This window comes from Halichoerus grypus, chromosome 13 (genome assembly GCF_964656455.1).
Source record: "Halichoerus grypus chromosome 13, mHalGry1.hap1.1, whole genome shotgun sequence".
NCBI classification, from domain to species: domain Eukaryota; kingdom Metazoa; phylum Chordata; class Mammalia; order Carnivora; family Phocidae; genus Halichoerus; species Halichoerus grypus.
This window is the reverse complement of record NC_135724.1, coordinates 86,323,187-86,345,010: the sequence shown is the minus strand read 5'-3', so window position 1 is coordinate 86,345,010 and position 21,824 is coordinate 86,323,187. Positions and strand designations below refer to the sequence as shown.

Below are 21,824 nucleotides of genomic sequence, written 5' to 3'. Positions count from 1 at the left end.
TCCTTTTCTACCACTCAGCAAAGCAGCTGGGTACAATCTGCTCCCTCTCACCCACCCCTGACCTTGGTCAGCAAATCAAAGACCTTTCCTGGAGAACAGTGGTCGTGGTCACTGATAAATCATCCTCCTGTCACAAAGAATTGTAGTTCCTGCTGGTCTGCACATCCCTATCTCACAACAAACACACATTTACAAGTGCATATAAAAACATCTGAAGTATAGAAAATTGTGTGTGTCAATAATAAACCTTTATTTCCTTTTATACAATCCTTCATTATTAATTATGAGAAACATTGCCTTTATCCAGAATGTTTAGTATCTTACTATTTTTTTTTTACTTGTTCTACTATGAGCACCTTTCATTTCGGTGCATATAATAGGCCTCTTGTCCAATGGCTACCCTATTACTTAATGTATAAGTGTTTATATGCTATTGAACAAGCCTCTACTAATGGATATTCAGGTAATACTACTTTTATAACCAGCAAACACAATAGGGAGAATTTAATTTTGAAAAATCACAGTTAAAAAAAGAAGATGCCACCACAACAGAAAACCAATGTTCCAGTGGGTTTCTCCTGCTGATTTCCACTTTGTTACTGGAACTTTCATGTCACCTGGAGGAAGAGCCCCCCTGGGGTGTGAGGATTAGTGGGCCTCTGGGCATGTTATTTCTGTAAAACTGAGCAAAGCATTTCTGCTCTGATGATTTGTTCACCAGTCTCTAACTGCCCAGAGGGATTACACAACTTGTCCAAACTCGAGCAGAGCTTGACTGCAGTGGGGCACCAGCTATCCTTGCATCTGATAACCCCACAACTTGTGAGCACCGAGTCCTGGAGCTTCTCATTCATTTTACTTGCCCTGGCAAAGACGCTGTTGGTCCCTTCACTCACTACGATGTCTTACAACATCAATGCCGGTTTCTGCCCCATGTCTTCTCTGGGATGGTACTCAGCTCATTTCCTTTAGGAGCTGGTATTCTCCTCCCAGCCCCAAGTGCACTTTGTACTTAGTCCAGACTTCTACGTGTTGCCTATATTATGCTGTACTTGATCTGTTTCCTTCTTTAGACTCTGAACTCTGAGAGTTCTACTTAAGAGTAGGTGCTCAGTGAATGTGCCTTACAATGCCTTAAGTGATATATTAAACTGAACTGGGGTGCCACTGAAGGACTGCATTATTCTAAATTCGGGAACATGGGCCTGGGACATGGAGGAATGGAAAATGGTTGAAGAGGGTGGCTAAGGGAGCACTCGAACCCTGCCAGTCAAAGGATGGGTCATAAACCAGCAGCATCGACATCACCTGGGTACTTGGAGAAATACAGAATCTCAGGCCCCAGCTCAGGCAGATTGAACCCAAATGTGCATTTGAGTAAGATTCCCCGGGGATTTATCTGTACCTTAAGGTTTTGGAAGTACTATGCTAGAAGAGGTGTTGCCAGGCCTTCAGGCCAACTGTTTATTCTCATCCTGAGTAGGTGGGAAGAATCCTGGGGAAGGTTCAATAAGTAGCACATTGCAGCAACCCTCGCCTCAGCTAGGTCGGTGGGTGCTTGGGTGGGAAATGGGGCTATGGCACCAGAATCAGGTCTGTCCTTGGTTCCAGGATGAGCTGCCACTTAACCAGCTGGGTGATCCAGCCCATTGCTGGATCAATTGGATGAATTACTGAAGATTGGTTAAACCTAGTTAACCTCTCTTAGATGACAGTCACTGCGTCCACCTCCCAGGGCTGCTAGGAGGTTAAATGAGATAAAGTAGGTGAAGGTTACCTTAGAGGTGTTAGTTCCTATCATGGAATAAAGCTTGGGTTTCTGCAGAGTTTTTGGAAAGGAGGTAAGCTGTGTTTCCCCAAAAGCCAGCTGCTGTTACAGGTGCTATGCTAGGGGCCTGTAAATGCAAACTCGGTTTCAGAGAAGGGCAGCAGGAAAGAGTTAACAAAGGCTGCCTCTGGTAGTGAGTTCGTAGATTTCCACTGTCTGCATTAACTGCTATACTGTTTAACTCTTATTTACTTATTTATTTGACAGAGAGTGAGAAAGCACAAGCAGGGGAAGCTGCAGTGGGAGGAGGAGAGGGAAAAGCAGCTCCCAGCTGAGCAGAGAGCCGCACGTGGGGCTTGAGCGCAGGACCCTGGGATCATGACCTGAGCTGAAGGCAGACGCTTAACCCACTGAGCTGCCCCTATACTGCTCAACTCTTTTTTTTTTTTTTAATATTTTATTTATTTATTCATGAGAGACAGAGAGAGAGAGAGGCGGAGGCAGAGGGAGAAGCAGGCTCCCCACTGAGCAGGGAGCCCGATATGGGACTTGATCCCAGCACCCCAGGATCATGACCTGAGCTGAAGGCAGACGCTTAACCATCTGAGCCACCCAGGCGCCTAATACTGCTCAACTCTTAAAAACTAATGACATACACAATGCTTCTGAAATTGGAAAAGAAACTCCAACTAGAGGGAAAATACAGGGGGGGGAGGGAGAAAGGCTATATGGTTTTCAACTCCTTTCTTGTCTCAAATCATCAAAGGCCCCACTTGGAACGAGAGCTATCCCAAGCTACCATGGGAAAAGAAAGCAACATGCTTCCCTGGCAATTACTCAAGCAGATTATCCAATAAGTGAGATGACTAAACATGTCAGACTCACAAGTTCACCACCCTTGTTCTAAGCACTTAGAAAATTCATCTAGTAGTCTGGGTCTGTTAATACTTTAAGTGGACTTTTAACTGTGTTATGAAATAATTCATTTTAAAAAGGAAAGATCCTTTTGAGAGTAATGGGGCTAATTTTCATATTGGTTTTTATTTTTATTTTTTAAAGATTTTATTTATTTATTTGACAGAGAGAGACACAGCGAGAGAGGGAACACAAGCAGGGGGAGTGGGAGAGGGAGAAGCAGGCTTACCGCGGAGCAGGGAGCCCGATGCGGGGCTCGATCCCAGGACCCTGGGATCCTGACCTGAGCCAAAGGCAGACGCTTAACGACTGAGCCACCCAGGCGCCCGTCATATTGGTTTTTAAATTAAGGTCAAATTCACAGATCATAAAATTGACCACTATTTTAAACTGTACAATTCAGCGGCATTCAGCACATTCTCAATGCTGTACAAGCACCACCTCTATCTAATTTCAAAACATTTTCATCACCCCAAAAGGGAATTCTGTATCAATGAAACGGTTACTCCCCATTTCCTTCTCCACCCAGGCCCTGGCAACCACTGGTCTGCTTTTTGTCTCTATGGGTTTGCCTATTCTGGAAATTTCCTATGAATGAAATCATAAAATATGTGACCTTTCGTTCTGGCTTTTCTTGTTCTGCATCATGTCTCTGAGGTTTATCCATGTGGTAGCACGAATCAGTGCTTCTTTCCTTTTTATGATTGAATAATATTCCATTATATGGATATACCACATTTCGTTCATCCGCTCACGTGTTGATAGACATCTAGGATGTTTCCATCTCTGGCCATTGTGAATGGTGCTACTATGAACATTTGTTTACAAGTATTTGTTTGAATACTTATTTTTGATTCTTTGGGGTATGTATCTAGGATAGAATTGCTGGAACACATGGGAATTCTATGTTTAGCTTTCAGAGGAGCTGCTGAACTGTTTCCCACAGTAGCTCACCAATATAAAATGTATGAGAATGTATGAGGGTTCCAGGTTCTCCACATCCTCTCCAACCCTTGCCAAGCAGGGTCACTCTTCCAAAACTGATGAAGGGCACTTGTGCATCAGAGAAAATGACATGCAGTGTCATTTGACTGCAGGTTCTCATCCATCCACCCTTACATTTCACTCATTGAGCCCCTACAAGTGCTCCTTTACCCCTAGGGAGTTTGCTCTTAGTAAGTCACCCCTGCCCACTGGGAGCTGGTGCCCTGGGCTAACTTGGGCATGACCCTTGCCGCTGCCTTCCCCTGTATCCCCCATATCCAATCACTCCTGCTGACTCCACATGCAAAATACATCTCAGATCTGTTCCCTTCTCCCTGAGGTCTGCTGCAATCATCCCAGTCCAGGTCACCACGACCTCTCACCTGCATGCCTCTTCTTCTTTTTAACCACCTGTATCAGTTATCTATTGCTATAGAACAGATGACTACAAATGTGGCAGCTTAAAACCCACAGTTTTTTTTCTTTAGTAATCTCTACACCCAGCTCGGACTCATAACCTCACAACAATCAAGGTGTTGGCTGGGGCTCCTGTCATCCCATGGCTCAACTGATGGAGGATCTTCTTCCCAGCTCACTCACATGGCTCTTGGCAGGGCTCAGGGCCTTGTGGGCTGTTGGCTGGAGACAACAGTTCTTGGCCATGTGGACTCCTCTATAAGGCAGCACACAACATGGCAGCTGACTTCCTTCAGAGCAAATGAGCAAAAGAGTGAGAGGGAGCCCAAGACAGACATCACAGTGTCTTTGAAACCTAATCCTAGAAGGGATATTCCATCACTTTGCTATATTCCGTTTATTAAAAGCAAATCACTGGTTCCAGGCCACCTTTAAGAGGGGGGGGGGTGGGGAGGGGGACTACATAGAGGTATCACCAGGCACCATCATAGAAGCTACCCTTTACAACCTGTCCTCTGGCAGCCAGTGATTCATGTCTTTCGCATATGCAAAATGCACCCTCTCCCTTTGAAGGGCCTCAAAAGCCTCATCCCGCTATAGCATCAGCGGGAAGTCCAGAATCTCAAAACTAAATCAAGTCTAGGTGTAAATTAATCCCTTAAGTATAGTTCCTTAAGTACATCTCCTCAAAATACGATCTTTCCAATCTGTAGACTTATGAAAATAAGGAGACAAATTATTTGTCCCCCCAACATACTGTGGTGGGACCAGCCTAGGACAACAGTGATGGACATTCTTATTCAAGGAGGGGGAAGTGAGAGGCACAAAGGAGTCACTGGCCCATAGTAAGTCTGAAAGCCAGCTCAGCAAATGTTGGCAACTCCTCCAGTTCTCAGAGACTGAGAATGATTATACGTGGCTCTTGGCTCCACTCTGAGTCATACTACTTCATAAAAAGTAGCACATATGTGCAGCTGAGCAGCTCAGTTGGCTTCCTGCCAGAATCTTGGAGGTCTAAAGGCCTCTTTTCAGCCTGTGCTGTCTCTTTCTCCTTCTGAGAGTCCAAATATGACTCTTTCAAGAACTCTGTGGGCTTCCTGGGAACCTTACTGGGCATTCACACCATTAGACTAAAGCCACATCCACAAATCTCCCTGAACAAGTCCCCCTCTACCTTCAGTTTCTGCTGTGACTGCTGCAGAACAATGACCTCAAGCATTCTAGAGGCCTTATGTTTGAGAGGATCTTCGAGATGCATCTCAGTCTCTGTAAAGATCTTTTCCATGACTGAATAGGCTTCTGAGGTACCACCTTTGATTGTCTGAGGTCTTCACAAACTATTATACAGTCACATCTTCTACTTTACCTTTGGGCCATGTTATGTTCCCCACCAAATTCATATGTTGACGCTCCAACCCCCACTGTGATGCTATTTGGAGGTGGGGCCTTTGGGTTGTCATCAGGTTTAGATGAGGTCACGAGGATGATGGGATTAGTGTCCTTATAAGAAAAAGAAGACACTCAAGGTGGCTTTCCCTCCACCATGTGAAGGACACATCAAGAGGGTGGTCGTCTGCAAGCCAGGAAGAAGGCCTTGCCAGGAATCAAATCTGCCCACACCTTGATCTTGGACTTCCCAGACTCCAGAACTGTGAGGAATAAATGTCTATTTTTAAGATGCCCAGTGTATGGTATTTTGTTATAGCAGCCCAAGCTGACGAAGACAGATTTTGGTACTGAGAAGTACAGATTCCTACTAAGTTTGTTCAAGATGATGTAGGCTTTCTCTAATGCACTCCTCAAAATCTTTCCAGCCTCTGCCCACTGCCTGGTTCTAAGCCACTCCCACATTTTAGCTAGTTGTTATGGCAGCATCCCACTTCCAGGCACCAAAATCCATATTAGTTTATCTATGCTGCGTGACAAATTACCCCCAAATTCAGTGTCCTAAAAACAACATTTGTTATCTCAGTTTCTGTGCGTCAGGAATTTGGGCACAGTTTGGCTGGGTGCCTCTTCCTGGGACAGAAGGCTGCAATCATCTCAAGGCTCAACCGGGGGAGGATCCATTCTAAAGTCATTTATGTGGCCTTTGGCAGGTCTCAGGTTCTCACTGGCAGTTGGCAAGAGACATTAGTTCCTTGACATGTGGGCCCCTCTACTAGGCAACCATAGTGGCTTGATTAGTATCCTGCCCTCCAAATTCATGTCCACATGTAACCTCAGAATGTGAACTTATTTAGAAACAGCGTCTTTGCAGATGTAATTAAGATAAAATCATACTGGATTAGGGTACAATGATAGTGTCTCCATAAGAGGAAAGGACAGAGAAGAAGGCCATGTGAAGACAGAGGCAGAGACTGGAGTAATGCACCCCTTTTGCCCAAGGAATGCTGAGGACTGCTGGGAGCCACCAGAAGCTTGAAGAGGTAAGGAAGGATTCTCCTCTAGAGCCTTCAGAGGGAGCACAGCCCTGCTAACACATGGATTTCAGACTTTTGGCTTTCAGAACTGTGAGAAAATAAAACTTCTGTTGTTTTAAGTCACCCAGTTTATGGTAATTTATTATGGCAGCCCCCAGGAAACTAACAAAGAACCTCACATTTGAGCTGGCTTCCTTCAGAGCAAATGAGGAAGAGTAAGAGAGGGCACCCAAGATGAAAGACAAAGTCTTTCTGTAATGTAATTTGAGAACATGACATTTCGTTATCAGAAGCAAGTCCCTAGATCAGCCCACAAGCAGGGTGAAGGGATTACACAAGATCATGAATACCTAGAGGTGGGCATCATGGATGGCTACCTTAGAGGCTGCCTACCACAGCCACCTCCCCAGCAAAAAATGGAGGAAACTTCTCCTTCCTCTGGGCTCTGCCTTCTCCATTCACTGATTCCTTCAGCAAATATTTATTAAACACCTGCAGTGGGTTAAGTGTTGAGGATGTGGCCGGTAATATGTAAGATTCTTTCCCTTGAGATTATTTACAGTCTAGTTGGGGAGAGAACACTAAAGAATAACAAACAAATAAATACATAAATAAAAACTGTGGTAAATACAAGAAAGTAAGTTATGAGACAACAAGAATATCTGACTTAGATTAGGGATAAGAATTAGGCATGTCTTTCTGATAATTTTTTTTTTTTTTAAAGATTTTATTTATTTAAGAGAGAGAGAGAGAGAGCGCGTGAGCTGGAGGGAGGGAGAATCTCAAGCAGACTCTGCGCTGAGCCCAAAGCCTAATATGGGGCTCCATCCCATGACCCTGAGATCATGACCTGAGCCAAAACCAAGAGTCGGCTGCTCAACCAACTGAGCCACTCCGGTGCCCCTAAAACGGTATTTAGAATGTGGTTGAAGAACATGTAGAAATTAGGCTGTGTGTGTGTCTGTGTGTGTGTGTGTTGGGAGGGGAAATTGTTTCCAGGTAGAGGGAAAGCGCATGCAGATAACAGCCAGGAAGTTGAGCTGCCAGACTCAGTGTATGAGTTCTTCATCTCTGCATTTCTATTACGTAAACACAGTGCCCGGCACTGAGAGGCACCTGATAAATTATCATGGAACCAATGAATGAATAAATCCAAGGCACCTTTTATTTCCTTACTGTTATGGATAATGTCAATTCATTCAGAAATTTTCTCGCAAAGTTCAATGCTGGATCACTGCTCTTATCTGTGTTAGCACAGGCAAAGCTGCTATTACAAAAAGAGTCAAATACATAAAAGTTCAAAACAATAAAAGTTTATTTTTTTCTCATGTAACAGTCCTAGGTGGATATATAAGTCAATGGAGCAGCGGTTCTCCTCTACTCAGGAATCTTCCATCTTGGAGCCTTGCCTTCTCAAGAACCTTCTCATCATCGTCCAGCTGGCAGAGTAAGTAAGAGCACCTGTTGACAAATTTTCTGGGCCGAGCCTGGAAACTGTGCACATCTCTTCTGTTCACTTTCCACTGGGGAGAGCACAGGCACATGGCCACACCTACTTTAAGGGGGCTGAGGAATGTACAGTGGGCGTATGGCCGACAAAGAGGACAACTACATCCGCACCACAACATATATCCAATTACTTGACTTATCCTCTGGTAAATCACACAAAATCCTCAAATCATCCTCGACAGAAAAAAACATGGATTCCTCATCTTCACCTGCATCAAGTCCGTCAATCACTGAACGGCACCATTGTCCCTCCAGTTGCTGAAGCCAGACTCAGAGAAGTTACTCTTGATTTCTTTCTTTCTTCTGTTTTTTAAGATTTTATTTATTTAACAGAGAGAGAGTGAGAGCAGGAACACAAGCAGGGGGAGTGGGAGAGGGAGAAGCAGGCTTCCTCCCTTGCAGGAAGCCCGATGTGGGGCTCGATCCCAGGACCCTGGGATCATGACCTGAGCCAAAGGCAGACACTTAACGACTGAGCCACCCAGGCGCCCCTCATTTCTTATTCTCACGTTCCATATCAAATCCTTCAGGAAATACTGTCAACTCTACTCCCAAAACATACCATAAATCCATCTACTCCATCTTTGCTGCCACTACCTGAGTTCAAGCATCAAAATAATCTCTCATCTGGATTATTCCAATAGCCTCTTAATAACTCTCCATGTCTCCACTTCTGCTTGCCCATATTTCTTTATCTAGCAGAATGATCTTTCAAAACATAACTTTGTTCGCATCACTCTTTGGTTTAAAACCTTCCAGTTACATAGAATAAAATCTAAAGTCATTACCATGACCCTAGTGTGTATGATACAGCCTCTGTCCACCTCTCCAACCTCATTCTTTGTCATTTTCTCCTTCTACTTGCTCTGCTCCAACTACAATGAACATTCTGCTGCTCCTTGAACATATTTAGTTTATTTCCATCTTAAGATGTTTGCACCTGCTGTTCCATCCGCCCAGAAATCTCCTCCTCAGATTTGCAACAGTCAGCTCCTTCTCATTCCTCAGAGGTCTCAGCTTCAGTGTTACCCCATTCCCTGACCATCTACTAGGAAAGTCCCCACATCCAGTTATTCTCTTATCTCAGCATCCTGTAAACTTTCTTCTTGGCACCTACAAACTCTTGTTTCCCCGTTTATTTGCTGCTTAGCTTTCCTGAAATTAAGATCCACTGAGTAGGTACGGACTCTTGCTCCTATTGTTTCCCATGTGTTGAGTAGGCCTGGTACACGGTGATGCTCAGTACATAACTGAACGAATGAAGAGGTGATCTGCCAACAGCTCGTACAAGGTCCTTGGGCAGGTAGTTGGTGTAGTGGAAGGAGCACAAACGTGGGTTCCAATTCTGACTTGACCACTTCTCAGCTGTGCCCAAGAGAGTTGGGCTCTCAGAGCCTTAATTACCTAACCTGTAAACGCGGGGTAAGAACATACTTACCTCGCAGCGCCAAATGCCTGCTTTGTAAAGAATAAAGAACCTGACTGGGGAAAAAGAGCCTCAGGTAAAATTAACCCTCCGAATATATAACTACGACTTCTATTATTATACACAACTGTTCTCTTACCGCTGGACCCGCCCGGGACCTCCGTTTCCTCTTCTTCATCACGAGTTGAAACCCCCGGCTCCTGCACGCACGCTGTTTCTGGCGGAACGAACCTCCTTCTCCGCGTCTGAGAGGGAAAAAGGGGCGCGAACGTCACTCCTGTCAGGTGGGGTTCTCCTGTGGGTCCGCCCCGTGGGGGCCGGACGCATTGCGTCATCAGCGCGGCGCCAGCGCTGCGGAGGGCCCCGGGGCCTGTCCCGAGTGTGGCGCAGCGTGAGGAGACCCTGGCAGATGCCTGCGAATCAACTGCGTGGTTTGGGGGCGCTCGGAAACCCCAGCGGACGGCGGCGAGGGGCACGTGGAGCCGTGGGGGCAAGGAGTCGGGCGGCAAGACGGGCGGCCCGGAGCTCAGGCGGGACACAGCGCCGGCGGGCGGGCGGCCGGCCGGCGGGGCTGCCCGGCGCGGGTGTCCCGGCGATGTGTGGCGCTGAAGCGGCATCGGGAGCAGCGGCGGCGGCGGCGGCGGCGGCGGCGGCCGGCTCGGGCTCGGCTTCTCAGCGGTGCCGGCGGCGGAGACGGAGGCGCAGGTTCCTCATTAGGACCTGGCGAGCCCAGGCCTAATCGGCGGCCCCGCGAGGCCTCTGCATAGCGTCCCGGACGGGGACCCTCCCCGCCTCGCCCTGCCCCGGGAGCCTGCCTCCCCGGCCGGGGATGAAGCCGGGAGGCGGCCGCACGGGGCCCAGCACAAAGGCTTGTCCCCGGGGGCCGCCGCCGCCAGCCTAGAGCCGCCCACCGAAGCGGAGCCGGCGCCGGGGCCCTCATCCCCGCCGGTCCCTGGGGACGGCTGCTGCCGGTCTCCCCGAGGCCCAGGGGCCCGAGCGCCGAGCCCCTTGCTCCCCCGGCTACGGTGGGACCGGGCACCTGTGCAGCCTCCGCCGCTCCCGGCCGTAGAGGCCCCAAGGAGCATGTCCGAGGAGAGCGACATGGAGAAAGCCATCAAGGTAAGGGGGAGATGCCCCCTTGCTCCCCGCTTTGTCCCTGTGGCATTCCTCTCGGCTCAGCCTCAGAAAGCGGAGAGAACTTGGAGTGAGAGGTTCCAGCGACTCCGGGTTTCGGTCTTCCCAGATTCCGTGGACTGCGTTTTACAGCCCTTGAGTGAATGGTTTGTGTATGTATAGGGAGGGATGTCCGACTCCCTCTAACTTCCCTGATTAAAGTAGGGATGTGATTTGTGCTCATCTAAAACGCAAGGTGAGTGGCGTGGAGATACTTGATATGAGTGGGACGGAGGGGGCCCTACTACTACACTTTCGATCACTCCCCAAGTGCCGCCAGTATTTGTTTCCGGATGATCTGCAACAGTATTTGGAGAGTTGGACTTTACCCATCGCTCTCGATTTGTTTGAAACCAGCCTCCTCGAAACCTGCAGTTTCAGAAGGGGTGGCTCGCCTTCTTACAAAATCTGTCTTTTGGCACATATTGTTCTTACTTTTGCCTATGTTCCCTCACCTTTTCCTCTTTCCTCTCCTCCTAGGGAGCATTTAATTTATTGAGGAAGAGCTCATGGTGTTCTGTGACTTACTGCTCTGTTAACAACAATAACAACAAAGCAAATATGTGTGTTCTAAAATGACCCAAATAAAGTGAAAAGTTTTTTTAAAAATCTGTTTTTTACTCTTTTTTTTTTTAAACAGGCAAACTTTGAGGTACTAATAGAAAGTCATCTAGCTGTAGCTAGGAAATTAGAGTCTTGTGTAAATTGAGCCCGAAGTTCGATATGTGTTATTTACTTATTTTGCAGTATTAAAATCAATGCATTTAAGAATTTCATTTTCCCTTGAGGGACAGGCATCCATTGGCAACTTGGGCTTATTTTCCCCTTCAAGACACAGTTAAGAAGTTACACTTAACAATAATTTTTTGTGTAGCAAAGTTTATAGAAGTCATCAGACTTCCCAAAGAAACTTCACCTTTTAAAGGAGGCATGGAAATATACATACACATTAAGGAAGATCAGATTTTAAATAATAGAAATAAAGGTTCTGAAAGACTGCATTTTTTCTTTTGGTTTGAATTTTATTGGTACGGGGTCATGAATTGTTACCTAAAGTTATATAACTGGGTTGTGAATCAAAGCATATGTGGCAGATTTTTAAATCCAAGTATTGTCTGTTTTTTGCCAGGTGCTGTCTTAGGCACTGGTGGTGCAAAGCCAAACTCCTAGATGTCCCTGCTCTCCTGGAGCTTATATTCTAGATGGTGGAGTTAGGTAATAAACATTGTCAGGTGCTTATAATTAAGTATAAAAAGGGTGGGGAGTACTATTTTAGGAAGAGTAGTCAGGGAAGGCCTCTCTGAAGAGGTGACATTTGTGTAGAGGTCTGAAACGAACAAGGGAGCAAACCTCCACTGTCGCAGAGAAGAGTGTTACAGGCAGTAGGAACAGCAGATACAAAGGCTCTGAGATAGGTACAAGTCTTGTGGGATCCAGGAACAGCAAAGTGAATGCAGTGGGTCAGTGATGTTTTAGGGAGGTGATGGCAGGCTAGAGCACATAGGGACTTGTAGACCATTGTAGGAACTTTGGCTTTGACCTTGAGTAGCAGAGGAACGCTAGGGAGTTTTGAACAGAAGAGGGACATAGTTCTAGTGGGTAAATATATAAATGGGGAGGCAATGTTACATAGTGGCTACCATAGTTTCTCTAGGTAAACTCATGGGTTAAAATCTCAGCCTTGCCATTCATTAGCTGTGTCCTTGAGTAAGTCACTTCACTTCTCAGTCCCCACTCATAGAAAGGAGATAAAAACACTCCACAGCTCATACGGTTTTTTGAGGATTTAATGAACAAATATATCTAAATGTGCTTACAATAATACCTAACATTTAGTAGGAACTCGATGAATGTTAGCTCATAGCAACTAAAGAGTCATTTAAGAAAGTCATAATTTCTTCACTTGGTCACTATGGCCCAATCTGACTTTCTTAAATTTTTTTAGCTTTTCTTCATGTACTTGACAGGTCATTGGTGAGTCTGCCTACTAGTTTGAGTGTGTCCAACCAATAAAAATAAGTGGAGTTGAAAATATCTAATCTGACAACTAGTACTGACTAGGATATACTCCCTTGGAAGCAAGCCAGCATGACATCAAATAAAACTTCTGCTCTGCGGCATTGTGTTGTATTCATTGTTTTGCTTTCTGGAGGATGTCCCTCAGTGAAGTCTGAGACCAGTGGAGTTCAGCTGGAAAAGCTGTTTTCCTGGGCTCTAATCAGACCATTTAAATTTCTGCTTCCTGACTACCTAAGAGCAGTCTGATTAGACTTTAACATCTCATCCTATTACTCTTCAAAATAATTAAGTAAGGCCAAGGCAACAACCTTAGGCTCTGTCTTCTCATTTCTGTCTCTTCTCCCATAGCCCCATGACTCACTACTCCTAAGGCACTTATATAAACCTGAAGAAAGAACATTTTGGGATTAGGGATTGCTTACATATTTGCCTTCTATTGAATATGGCAGAGTTCTTTTTTTTTTTTTTTAAGATTTTATTTATTTGACAGAGACAGCGGGAGAGGGAACACAAGCAGGGGGAGTGGGAGAGGGAGAAAAAGGCTTCCTGCTGAGCTCAGAGTCCGACGCGGGGCTCAATCCCAGGACCCTGGGATCAAGACCTGAGCCGAAGGCAGACGCTTAATGACAGCCACCCAGGCACCCCGTATATGGCAGAGTTTTTAATATTTGATGAACTTAATGAAAATTCATTTCCTTAGTTTTAAAAATATTTTTTAAATTGCAGTATAGGGACGCCTGGGTGGCTCAGTCGTTAAGCGTCTGTCTTCGGCTCAGGTCATGATCCCAGGGTCCTGGGATCGAGTCCCACATCGGGCTCCTTGCTCAGTGAGGAGCCTGCTTCTCCCTCTCCCTCTGCTGCTCCCCCTGCTTGTGCTCTCTTTCTCTGTCTCTGACAAATAAATAAAAATCTTTAAAAAAAAATTGCAGTATAATTTACATACCATAAAATTCAGTCAATGTAAGTGTGTAGTTCAAGAATTTTTAGTAAGTTTACAGAGTTGTGCAACTATCATCCCAATCCAGTTTTAGAATGTTTCCATCCCGGGGCACCTGTGTGGTTCAGTGGGTTGGGTGTCTGACTCGGTTTTGGCTCAGGTTATGATCTCCCTTGTGAGATCAAGCCCCGCATTGGTCTCTGTGCTGGGTGTGGAGCCTGCTTGGGATTCTCTCCCTCTCTGCCCCTCCCCCCCAACTCCTGCTAGCATTCTCTCTCTCAAATAAATGGATAAAATCTTTTCTTTTTTTTTTTTTAAAGAATATTTCCATCCCCCCTAGAAAGTTCCTTTTGCTTATTTGTAGTCAGCCTCTACTCCCACTCCCCACTCCAGACAGTCACTGATCTACTTTCTGCCACTAGGTTTGTCTCTAGAAATTCCAAATTAATGAAATTGTATAATACATAGTCTTACATATTTGGCTTCTTTTACTTATAGTACTTTTGAGGTTCACCCATGTTAGTGCATATATTAGGAGTTTATTTCTTTTTTATTGTTGAGTAATCTTTTTATTATTTATTCATCCCCAGTTGATGGACATTTAGATTGTTTCCAGTTTTAGCTAATATGAACAAAATGATATATAAAACTTGCCCATACAAGTTTTTGTGTAAACATTTGTTTTAATTTCTTCTGGTTAAATACCTAGGTATGGAATTACTGGGTGGTATGGTAAGTTTATGTTTAACTTTTTAAGAAACTGCAGAACTTTTCCAAAGTAGCTTTACCTTATTCATTCCCACCAGTAGTGTTTGAGGGGTCTGTTGTTTTTTGTTTTTGTTTTTGTCTTTGTTTTTGTTTCCTTCCTGACAAATATTTGGTATTGTTCGTCTTTCCCTTTTAGCCATCCTAGTGGTTGTGTAGTGGTCTGATTGTGTGTTGTTTTTTTTTTTTAAAGATTTTATTTATTCATTTGACAGAGATAGATACAGCGAGAGAGGGAACACAAGCAGGGGGAGCGGGAGAGGGGGAAGCAGGCTTCCGCTGAGCAGGAAGCCCGATGCGGGGCTCGATCCCAGGACCCTGGGATCATGACCTGAGCCGAAGGCAGACACTTAATGACAGAGCCACCCAGATGCCCCCTGATTGTGGTTTTAATGTGCATTTCCCTAATGACTAATATTGTTGGTCAACTTTTCATGTGCTTATCTGCCATTTGTGTATCTTTCTTGGTGAAATGTCTATTCAAATCATTTGCCCATTTTTAAATTGGGTCATTTGTCTTATTATTGAGTTGTAAGGGTTCTTTATATACTCCGAATAAAAACTAATTCTAATGCTCTTGAGCATCTTTTTGTATGTTTGCCATTCATGTATTTTTTCCCCTGGTATTTAACTATATTAAAATCTTTTACTCACTTTTAAATTGAGTTGTTTGTCTTATTATTGAGTTGTAAGAGTTCTCCCTAAATAAAGGTGATTTATCAGACATATGATCTGCAAATATTTTTCCCAGTCTGTGGCTTATCTTTTCACTTTTAATGGTTTTAATTTTGATGAAGTCCAGTTTATCTTTTTTTTCTTTTTCTTTTATGGATTGTGCTTATGGTGTCATAGCTAAGAAATCTTTGCCTAGTCTCAGGTTACAAGATTTTTCAACTGTATTTTCTTCTAGAAGTTTTACAGTTTTTAGTTCTTTATTTAGGTCTAATATCCACTTGGAATTAACTTTTGTGTGTGGTGTTACATAAAGGTCTACGGTTTTGTTTGTTTGTCTTTAATATGGATATCCAGTTGTTCCAGGACAATTTGTTCAAAACACTGTCTTTTGCCTATTGAATTACTTTGGTTACCTTTTTTGAGAATCAGTTGATCATAAGTGTGAAAGTTTATTTCTGGATTCTCTGTTCTGTTCTATTGATCGATATGACTATCCTTATGCTAGTATCATACTTAATTTGATTACTGAAGTTTTATAGTACATATTCAAAATTGGGTAGTATGAGAACAAACTTGGTTTCTCTTTTTCAAAATTAAGTTGGCTCTTCAAGTTCTTTGTATTTCCAAATAAATTTTAGGATCACCTTGTCTATTTCTTCAACAAAGTGTGCTGGGATTTTGACAGGGGCTCCATTGATTCTACAGGTCAATTTGGGGACAGTTGCCATCTTAACAATATTGTCTTCTAATCCAAGAACATGGTATAGCTCTCCATTTCATTAGGGCTTCTCCTGTTTCTCTTAGCAATGTATTTGTAGTTTTCAGTGTATGGAGCTTGCACTCTTTAATAAATTTATTCCTAATATTTTATTCTCTATGATGGTATTAAGAATTGTTTAATTTCATTCTTTGGATTATTTGTCACTAGTGTATAGAAATAACAGTTCATTTCTGTATTTTGATAATGTGTTTTACATCCTACCACATTTGCTAAGTTCTAGATTTTTTTGTTGTAGGTTCTTTAGGATTTTCTACATATAAAAATCATGTCTTCAGCAAATAAATACCGTTTTACTTCTTCCTTTACAGGATGTATGCTATTAATTTTGTTTTCTTGCCTTATTCCATGGGTAGAACCTCAGGTACAATGTTGAAAGAAAGTGGCAAAAGTGGACATCTTGCCTTGTTCCTGATCTCAGGGGGAAAGCATTAAAGACTTATCACTAAGTAAGTGGTTTTGTAGATGTCCTTTGTCCAATTGAGGAGTTTCCTTCTGTTCCTTGTTTGCTGAGAGTTTTTATCAGGAATAGGCATTGAATTTTTGTTAAATGCTTTTTCTTCACCTATTGAGTTGATCATATAGTTTTTGTTCTTTATTCTTAATGTGATATATAGTAACAATTGATTTTCAGGTATTAAACCAATCTTGCATTCTTGGTATAAACCCCACTTAGTCTGATGTAAAATTATTCTTACATGTTTCTGTATTCAGTTTGCTAATAATTTTGCTGAGGATTTTTGCATCTGTATTCATGAGAGATACAGGTCTATAGTTTTGTGATACCTTTGTCTAGCTTTGGTATGAGGGTAATATGTGCCTCAAAATGAGTTGGGAAGTATACCCTCCTTTACTTTCTGGAAGAATTTGTGTGGAGGTTTGGTATTATTTCATTAAATCAATAGTTCTCAATAGGGGGCAGTTTTTGTCTCTCACAAGACATTTGGCAATGTCTGGAGACATAGTTATTCAGTGCAGGTAGGGGATGCTTCTGGCATCTAGCAGGTAGAGGCCAGGAATGCTCCTGAACATCTTAACAATGCACAGGACAATCTCACAACAAAGAACTATCTGCTTCAAAATGTCAGTGATGCTGAGATGAGAAACTGCACTTTAAATGATTTGGTAGAATTTACCACCAAAACTGTAGGCCACGGCTTTGCTTTGTGGGAAGATTTTTTTGTTATTAATTCAGTTTCTTTTATAGATTTATTCAGATTTTCTATTTCTTCATGAGTGAGTTTTGGTAATTTATGTCTTTCTAGAATTTGTCCATTTCATCTAGTGGTCTAATTTCTTGGCGTAAAGTTTTTTATGGTGATCCTTTATAATGCTTAGCTTCCTGTAAGGTCAATTGTGATGTCTCCTCTTTCATTTCTAATAGTAATAATTTGTGTTTTTTCTCTCTTCAGTCTAGCTGAAGGTTTGTTAATTTTGTTCTCTTGAAGAATCAACTTTGGTTTTGAATTTTCAGTCTTCTATTTTATTGATTTCTGCCCTAGTTTTTATTATTTATGCTTGCTTTGAGTATTTCTTTTTTTGCTAGTTTTTCAAGGTAGAAGCTTAGGTTATTGATTTGTGATCTTTCTTATGTAGGGATTTATAGGTATAAATTTACATCTAAACACCACTTTAACTGTACATCATAAATTTTAGCATATAGTCCCCTCATAGCCATGGTTTTGCTTTCTGTGGTTTTAGTTACCCATGGTCAGCCATGGTCTAGAAGCAGACGATCCTCCTTCTGAATCATCAGAAGGTCATGCCTTGTCACAAAGCCTATGTCATTCACCTCACTTCATCTCATCACATAGGCACTTTGTTATCTCACACCATCACAAGAAGAGGAAGGGTGAGTGTGGTACAAAAAGATACTTGTGTGTGAGAGAGAGATTACATTCACATGACTTTTATTACAGTATATTGTTATAATTGTTCTATTTTATTATTGTTAGCTTCTTACTGTGCCTAATTTATAAATTATAATTTATAATGTTGTTATAGATTTTAAATTATTAAACTTTATCATAGGTATGTATGTGTAGGAAAAACATAATATATATAGGATTTGGTACCAGCTCTGATTTCAGGCATTCCCTGGGAATCTTGGAATGTACCCCCCACAGACAAGAGGGGGACTACTGTATTGTGTTTTTATTTTATTTTATTTATTTATTTATTTATTTATTTATTTATTTATTTTTGAAGATTTTATTTATTTTTTGACAGACAGCGAGAGAGGGAACACAAGCAGGGGCAGCGGGAGAGGGAGAAGCAGGCCTCCCCCGGAGCAAGGAGCCCGATGCAGGGCTCGATCCCAGGACCCTGGGATCATGACCTGAGTCAAAGGCAGACGCTTAGTGACTGGGAGCCACCCAGGCGCCCCGTGTTTTTATTTTCATTCGGATCAAAATATTTTCTGATTTCCCTGTTTCTTCTTTGACCCATTAATTATTTAGAAGTATTACGTAATTTTAAAATTTTTGTTGATTTCTAGCTTAATTGATTTGTAGCTTAATTTCAGTTATGGTTGAAGAACTTTATATAATTTCAGTTTTTAAAAATGTATGGAGACTATGATCCAGCATATGATTTATCCTGAAGAATACTCCATGTGTACTTGGGAAGAATGTATATTCTCCTGTTGTTGGATGCAGTGTTCTAATAGATGTCAGGTCAAGTTGGTTGACAGTGTTATCTTCTACATCCAGCTGATTTTGTTTAGCTTTTCTATTACTGAGAGTAGCGGTAGTGGAATCTCCAACTATTATTTTTGAATTATCTATTTTCCTCCTATATTCTGTCAATTTTTGCTTCATGTATTTTTGGATTCTGTTGTTAGGTGCCTCCATATATGTTTATAATCCTCGTATTTTCCTGTTGAATTGACCTTTTCATCCTTATAAAAAGTGCCTCTCTATTAATATCTTTTGTTTTAAAGTCTATTTTGTCTGTTGTCTGTATAGTTACTTCAGCTCTCTTATAGTTACTCATGGTATATCTTTTTCCATCCTTTTACTTTTTTCTCCATTTAAAAAATTGTAATAAAATTACTCATATCATAAAATTTACCATCTTAACCATTTTTAAATGTACGCTTCACTGGTATTAAATATATTTATAATGTTGTGCAACCATCACCACCATCCATCCATGTAATTTTTTTGATCTTGTAAAACTGAAACTCTGTACCCATTAAACAGTAACTCCTCTGCGTCCTTCCCCCCAGCCTCTACCAATCACCATTCTCCTTTCTGTCTCTGTAATACTGACTACTCTAAGCACCGCAGAAAAATGGAATCATTCAGTGTTTGTCTTCTTGTGACTGGCTTATTTCACTTAGCATAATATTCTCATGGTTCATCCATATTGTGGCATATTTCTGAATTTCCTTACTATTTAAAGCTGAATGATATTCCATCATATGTATATGGACACTTAGGTCCCTTCCATGTTATGAATAGTTGTTATGAACATGGATATACAAATATCTCTTGAAGACCCTGTTTTCAGTTCTTTTGGGTATATACCCAGAAGTGGAATTGCTGGATCATATGGTAATTCTATTTTTAATTTCTTTGAGGAACTGCCATACTGTTTTTCATGGCATTGGAAATGTACCATTGTACATTCCCACCAGTAGTGCACAAGCGTTCCAATTTCTCCATATCCTCACCAACACTTGTTATTTTCTGTTTGTTTGTTTGTTTGTTTTTTAAGTAGTCTCCACATCTAGCGTGGAGCTTGAACTCACAACCCTGAGATTAAGACCTGAGCTGAGATCAAGAGTTTGACACTTAGCCAGCTGAGCCACTGAGGCACCCCTATTTGTTTGTTTTTTGATAGTAGCTATCCTAATGGGTGTGAGGTTGTATCACATTGGAGTTTTGATTTGTATTTCTTCATGATTAGTGATGCTGAACATCTTTTCATGTGTTTATTGGCCATTTGTATATCTTTGGGAAAATGTCTTTTCAAGTTCTTAGCCCGTTTTTTGAATCAGGTTGTTTTTGAGTTTCAGGAATTGTTGTATATTCTGGGTGTTAATCCCTTATCAGATACTTGATCTGCAGATATTTTCTTCCATTATGTGGGTTGCCTTTTTTACTCTGTTAATAATGTTTTATGATGCACAAAATTTTTAAATTTTCATGTTCATCTTGTCTAGTTTTTCTTTTGTTGCCTGTTCCTTTAGTGTCTTACCAAGAAATCATTGCCAAATACAGTGTTACAAAACTTGTGTCCTATGTTTTTTTCTAAGAATTTTATTGTTTTAGGTCTTACATTAAGGTCTTTGATCCATTTTGAGTTTTTGTGTATGGGGTTAAGGGTCCAACTTTGTTCTTTTGCTTGCATGTGGATACCCAGTCTACCCAGCATAATCATTGAAATCCTTTTATTTTTAACTTGTTTGCTTCTCTGAATCCAAAGTATATCTCTCATAGACAGCTATGGTTGGATCTTTTTTTTAATCCAGTAAATGTTAACTTTTTTACTATATCATTATTTTTATATCTCTCACAAATATATTTTGTTTATTATTTACAAAAACAGACAATGGATAGATTTGCCTGTGGGTTGTGATTTCCTAACCCTTGGTCTAGAAGGATTCCAAAGAATTACTTCATTCCATGTATCTATATCCTTATTAATTTAAGGCAGTATATATATTTCTTTAGCAGAATTCAGTCAATGTGTTTCTCATTGATGCCTTTGAATTAGTCCGTAATTTCCTTCAGTGAAGTGTTTTAATTGACCCATCCCTTCCTATATTCTCCTTGTCATTAAAATATGTGAGAAAATAGGCCATCCACACATGGAAGAGTTGACAGATCTGAGACTGTTACTTCTCCTCCCCAGCCAGGCTTCTTGAAGCCTTAGACCAGTTAGTGTTTATGGCACCATCAACAAAGGTGTAAGAATGAAAGCTGGGAAAGAGGACAAGAGGTGTAAGGAAAACAGGGTTCAGAAATCCGGGCTGTAGAGAGGCCTGGTAGTGCCTCTCTCATCTTCTGTAACGGCACGTGGTAGAACTCCTGTCAGAGCCTCATCAGAGCCTCTACAAGTGGAACGGTCTTGGCTGTGTATTAGGTAGAGTACCATCTGAATAAGCACCAGCACAATGAAGAATTTTGTCTAACGTTATTTTCACATCTCAGGAACTGGGCAAATGAACACTTCTTTGATTTGTTCATGACAGATAATTCCATGGAACAAATCTCTCTTTTCCATGAATCTCCTATGAGTGTATGTTTTCATTAGAGTTGAGGAGAAGGAGGGGTTTAGCAAATGATTTTACTCCACCATGAAGCTTAGACTATGCTCCCAACTCCCTCTTTCCCAATCCTGTATTCCTCCCTGTCTTCTCAAACACTTCTAAAGGCCATGCAGTGGAAACATAAAGGAGGTAGGCAAGTTAAATGGGTAGGTTTGAATTCTGTTTAGGAGGTGGTGACTGGGGACAGAGCCTGGGACCTCCCTGATTGGGCAAGATCTGTCCCTAATCTTCTGTGTAAGGCAGTTAACTTTGATAGCTGGAATGGTGCTAGGGAAGAGGCCAAAGCCATAGATTCTAGTCTCATTAGTCCGTGTAACTCACTGCGTGCCCTCAAGCTCCTTAACCCCAGTGTACAGTTTTTCTGAAGGAAGTTTGTGTAATGATCTAACTGATCTTTCCCAAGTCAATATCCCTCTATCATCCAGCTTTAGTCTACTTTCTAGTCTCTCATTCCACAGTTAGTGAGCATTTATTATATGCTGAGAACCTTTATCAAGAACTGGGCAGCAGGAAAGTGGAGATGATGACTGTTGTAAGCTTATTTTGTATGCTTGCATATTAATTGGGCAGAAGCTCTGTTTTTCTGTCTCTGAACTTAGCCTGGTGTCTGGCACATACCAACTGCTCAATGAGTGTGGACAGATATCCTGTTCCCATGTACTGGGAGTCGTGATTCTATTCGATCCTCATTGCAACAAAACACTTTGAAAATCTCATGAGTTCCGGCCTAATTTCTCAGGGTCTCCATTTGGTTTCC

The 21,824-nt window shown here is 42.2% G+C and overlaps 2 protein-coding genes across 13 annotated transcripts in view; one reads left to right on the top strand and one right to left on the bottom strand.

The window, feature by feature from the left end:
* LOC118525750 (uncharacterized) overlaps positions 1–10,059 on the bottom strand; it is a 44,519-nt gene extending 34,460 nt beyond the window's left edge. For 4 of the 7 annotated variants that reach the window (XR_013443505.1, XR_004912291.2, XR_004912293.2 and 1 more), the window contains exon 1: positions 9,582–9,797. Coding sequence is in view for 1 of the 7 variants with exons in the window: in XM_036076627.2 (XP_035932520.2) it covers positions 7,889–7,946; positions 9,455–9,494; positions 9,582–10,059 (576 nt within the window). In the remaining 6 variants the exon portion in view is untranslated. Of the gene's footprint in view, positions 1–7,804; positions 8,320–9,454; positions 9,495–9,581 lie in introns of those variants that run through there. The other 3 variants (XM_036076627.2, XR_013443507.1, XR_013443506.1) reach the window with 3 other exon arrangements.
* Positions 10,060–10,292: 233 nt separating this feature from the next.
* The window catches only part of MAPKAPK5 (MAPK activated protein kinase 5), a 35,590-nt gene continuing 24,058 nt past the window's right edge, over positions 10,293–21,824 (top strand). For 5 of the 6 annotated variants that reach the window (XM_078060968.1, XM_078060967.1, XM_036076620.2 and 2 more), the window contains exon 1: positions 10,293–10,561. In XM_078060968.1, coding sequence (XP_077917094.1) covers positions 10,526–10,561 — 36 coding nt within the window. In that variant the 5' untranslated portion in view covers positions 10,293–10,525. Of the gene's footprint in view, positions 10,562–16,145; positions 16,239–21,824 lie in introns of all 6 variants that reach the window. The other variant, XM_036076623.2, reaches the window with a different exon arrangement.